The sequence below is a fragment of the Carassius gibelio genome, chromosome B2 (assembly GCF_023724105.1).
Source record: "Carassius gibelio isolate Cgi1373 ecotype wild population from Czech Republic chromosome B2, carGib1.2-hapl.c, whole genome shotgun sequence".
In the NCBI taxonomy this organism is placed as follows: Eukaryota; Metazoa; Chordata; class Actinopteri; order Cypriniformes; family Cyprinidae; genus Carassius; species Carassius gibelio.
This window is the reverse complement of record NC_068397.1, coordinates 18,833,973-18,838,599: the sequence shown is the minus strand read 5'-3', so window position 1 is coordinate 18,838,599 and position 4,627 is coordinate 18,833,973. Positions and strand designations below refer to the sequence as shown.

General features: G+C 35.1%; 1 protein-coding gene across 1 annotated transcript; it reads left to right on the top strand.

The window, feature by feature from the left end:
• The first annotated feature begins 1,597 nt into the window (after positions 1 to 1,597).
• Positions 1,598 to 4,225, top strand: LOC127950766 (cerebellin-2-like). Its single transcript, XM_052548024.1, has 3 exons — positions 1,598 to 1,991; positions 2,098 to 2,217; positions 3,056 to 4,225. The coding sequence occupies exons 1-3, from the start codon at positions 1,704 to 1,706 to the stop codon at positions 3,251 to 3,253; spliced, it is 606 nt and encodes a 201-aa protein (XP_052403984.1). The 5' UTR covers positions 1,598 to 1,703; the 3' UTR covers positions 3,254 to 4,225.
• Positions 4,226 to 4,627: the final 402 nt, after the last annotated feature.

The window sequence follows — 4,627 nt, the reverse complement described above, 5'->3', positions numbered from 1 at the left end:
TGTACTAGGCTACTAGTGTTTTGTCAGTATGGTCTGACAACAATATTATCAATAAAAGTAGACCTATAAAAGTTTGAAATTAACATGATCATTGGGCTTGCCACTTGTGTATTCTCACCCACCTTGTTCAGACAAAGCAAAGAAAATTCAATACTGATTTTGTCTGCATTTGACCTGATCATTGTTTATGTCTATTAAGAAAAGAGACACACATGAAGAGAGATTCTGTCCTGTTACATCTGGACAAAAAATAACCTGCAAAAATATCCCCTTTTCTTTTGCGTTTCATTTTCCACTATTGCTGCATATTAGATGCAACTAACAAGAAGCCTGTGTTTAAACTAGAAACTAGAAGCATGGAAATGTGGAGGAAAAAATGAAAAATAAGATACTAATATGGTCCCAAATGCTTTCTGCTAAAATGGCATTCTCTGTGGGGCTTCTTTTCATCAGCATCTTGTTAAAACAAGAAACAAGAAAGAATGGATGCTGCATAACACAGGGAAATACTGCAAGAGAACCAGCTTCAGTTAGCTAAAACTCTCATCTTTCAGCAAGACAGTGATCCAATTAGCACACTGTGTCAAAAGAACAACATTATTAATTGAAAAGGTATGGTACTATAAATGTGTGGTTGTCAGGTGTTGTTTCATTAATCAAAAAATCTGCAGTAAATCTGTAGCAAAGAATGGACTAATCACACTTGAACAGCATGCAAAAGGTGGTGCACAACAGACTTGAAGTTGTTACTTTAAGAAGTGACTCACAAAGTTTTACACTTACAGCTCAAACATATTTTAGTTTTTACATGGTTATGTGTGAACAAATCTGAATTCTGAAACAAAGGCATTGTTGTCATTTTGTGCCAGCTGTGCACATTCTATTATAGTTTCATAACTTTTAACCTAAAATCTTGATGTTGCTGAAAGAAAAAGCAAAACGACTTGAATAACGACATATTTACAGTTTGCTATTCGCTTACGTGTTGTGCATATTGTAGCCGATTTAATTAACAATTTTGCATGTGTGAATTAAAATTTAAAGTGATAAATACTTCGCTAGTTTAAAGTCTTTTCATATAAAGTTGATTTAATATATTTTCACAACCACTGGATGGTGCAATAGCACATCATATTAGTTTTTGAAACACCAACACCAAACAATGGAATGTCACCAGAACATCAATTTACATTAAAATGAAGTTTCCATTAATAAATGCTGAGCAGAAGTTTCTATGAGTATAAAGTATAATAAGTACTTAACAGTATACTGAATACAGTAGTGCTTTTAACTGGGTTTGTTGGAATATCCAATCAACGCATAAACCCTTCAAGTGACAGTCTATCCGTCCACAGTTTCGTAAGTATTTTGGTTGTCAAAGCATCGATTAGAGATACATTTATTCTTATTAATAGTCTTTTTATTTATTGTTTAGCTGTGATGCATAAATTTTGCATTTGAACTAGATTTTAGACTATTGCGCAATGGAAACTTGGGCACATGGTAAAAATTCAGGGCGTTTTCAAATAATGCGTGCGCGCGGTGTATGTAGATGAGAGAACGTGTGTGTGTGTGAGAGAAAGAGACGGAGAGAGAGAGAGAGAGAGAGAGAGAGAGAGAGAGAGAGAGAGAGCTGCTTTCCTCTTCACTGATCTCCAAAGATTGCTCGTTAGTAATATTTTGCTCAGAGGTCTTCCACAGTCATGTTGAGATCCAGGGAACCGGGATCTTTGGCCGTACTGGCCTCCACCCTTCTTCTGAGTTTCAGCGTTGCGTTTTCCCTCGGACAGAATGACACAGAGCCGGTAGTTTTGGAAGGAAAATGTTTAGTTGTGTGTGACTCGAACCCGTCTGCCGAAGGAGGAGTGACCTCGTCGTTTGGGATATCTGTCCGAGCTGCTGGTGCTAAAGTGGCTTTCTCTGCGGTCAGAGGAACTAACCATGAACCATCAGAAATGAGTAACAAGTCCATGACAATCTACTTTGATCAGGTCAGACCTTGCTTTCACATTTGGGCAACGCGTATTTGTGCGTTAACTAGGCTTTAACACGTTTCCAAAACATACGTTAACTAAGTGAACAAACACCTTTTTGCAGGTACTAGTGAACATTGGAAATCATTTCGATCTTAAGGCGAGTGTATTTCAAGCTCCTCGGCGAGGCATTTACAGCTTCAGCTTTCACGTTGTGAAGGTCTACAACCGACAGACAATTCAGGTGAGTCTATTTGTTAACATTCAGGGGTTTTATACGAAACAAATTATAAACAACTGAAACTTAAATTGAATGGTTTGCCACTGAATCATAACAAAATGAAAAATTGCTTGAGTGCCTATATTATCTAGCCTAATAATGTATGTCTATAAGTATTGAAAATCTTTTACAGTACCACTCATTATTTAACTTAGTTAATAATGTTACAGGTTTCTTAGCACTAAGTGAATATACAGTATATTAAGATTTATTAAGACTATTAGACATTCTTTGTATTCCAACTGTAACCTTATCAGTAAGATTTTAATTAAACTGTAAAGTATCATTCTGGCTAGTCATTTCATACGACAAAAAAATTAATTGAGATATGTTACCTATACCGTTTAGGATAGATATTTGTGTGTGTGTGTGTGTGTGTACTGTATACATTAAATTACCACTTTCAAAGCTGAAATAGATACCAATTTTGATAACTAAGAAATAATCAAATTGAATCATCATTAGCTAGTCACAAAAGAATATGAATATGTGAACAACAGATCACTGTATAATAAATCGGAAAAAAATATGACCTCCTTAACAGTAAAACAGAATAGTTTTTCACTAATAGAACAGTGACTAGTACCACTTTTTTATATTCAAGTATGTATAATACTAGTTACTAATTGAATTGATGCTAGTCACCATATCAGAATAAGGACTATCTAACAAGTGTTAGCAGTTAAAAGTGAAATGGAATTGATATTCATCACCATTAATTATTAGCAATTAAAAATGTATGTTAAAACGGATAGTGCAGTTGTTATGTGTGTGATCACATCTTGTGTTTCATTGTCATTAGGTCAACCTGATGCATAATGAATACCCAATCATATCTGCATTTGCCGGTGATCAAGATGTGACCCGAGAGGCAGCAAGTAACGGCGTTCTGCTTCACCTGGAGCGTGAAGACAGACTCTATCTCAAACTGGAGAGAGGGAACCTCATGGGCGGGTGGAAGTACTCCACATTCTCTGGCTTTCTTGTTTTCCCTCTCTAATTGAATAGAGCCCATTTTAAATGGTCCAGACTGAAGACCAAGGGACATTTCCTTATCTGCTTTTAAAAATGAAGGTAGCAAAGAGAACATGGAATATGTTAGTTTATTTTATTTATTCTTAGGATCTGAAGAAATGTATGTATGTATGTATGTGCGTATATGTATGTATGCATTTAATTATTTGTGAGATTCAAAAGGAAGTAGGACAGTGACAATATTTGGACTAACTGATGTCTGGATATTGCTTTAGGAAAGAGTGGTTTGTTATTGTCAGTGATATTTTTGCATTCAGAAGCATATTTTGCACGAAATGTGTTTTGTTATGTGCTTGTCTTTTTATTGTTTTGTATAGCCCTTTTAAATCTGATGTTCAGTAGTAGCGTAATAAGTACAAAAACAGTAACTTCTGTTTGATCGTTGATTCTTTTGGCTTAATGCATAGGCAGGCAATGATATCTTGCATTTTTATATTACTTGAATGTAAATATACTCATGTCATAAACACAAGGAATGTATTTAAAAACTCTTTTAGGGCTCAAATGTTTTATTTTGCAAGAAGGGTATATAAAGTCTTAAAGGCTTTCATCATTTACTCACCCTCATGTTGTTCCAAACCTTTATGAATTTCTTTCTTCTGTTAAACACAAAATAAGATATTTTGAAGAATACTGAAGAATCTTGGCAACCAAACAGTTGCTGGTAGCCACTGACAAAGTATGAGAAAAAAATACTATGGAAGTCAAAGGCTACCAGCAATCATTTAATTTTTGGGTGGGTCCCAAAATAGATTGAAAGAAGAGAAGAACTCAACGCTGTCCGTGGTGCTGAACAACAGCTGTCCAGTGGAAATCTTGTCAAGCACACATATGAATGATTATTAAATGCTTACATCAAAACAAGCAGTGCAACAGTTATCAGTCACATTTGTTTTGGATAAATGTCACCCACAGTTGAGTACAGCATAGACCTTCAGTACTTAAACTTCATCTACAGATCCACATGGGGATTTTATTACTTTAAAAGTTGTATTTGAGAGTAATTATGTAACAAGAATGTAAACATATATAATATTCAAATACATCTGATTAAGTCTCTCAACGGGGGCAGTTTTAGGAAGGATGAAAGTAACATCCGCCTACAGAGTTCAATATGTGCAAAAACTGGCAAGATATAGACACCATGCAGACTTGTTGTCTCTCCATTTAGGGCAGGGCAGTGTGTTTCAAGATGCTGTCTTACACAATACTGAACTTTAAAGATTTAACATTTATAGCTTTATATATTTTTCAAAGCATGGCTGGGAAACAGGATGGAAATTAGGTAATTTATTAACATGGGCACAATTAAAAACTGTGAAGACAGCAATATTTGGAG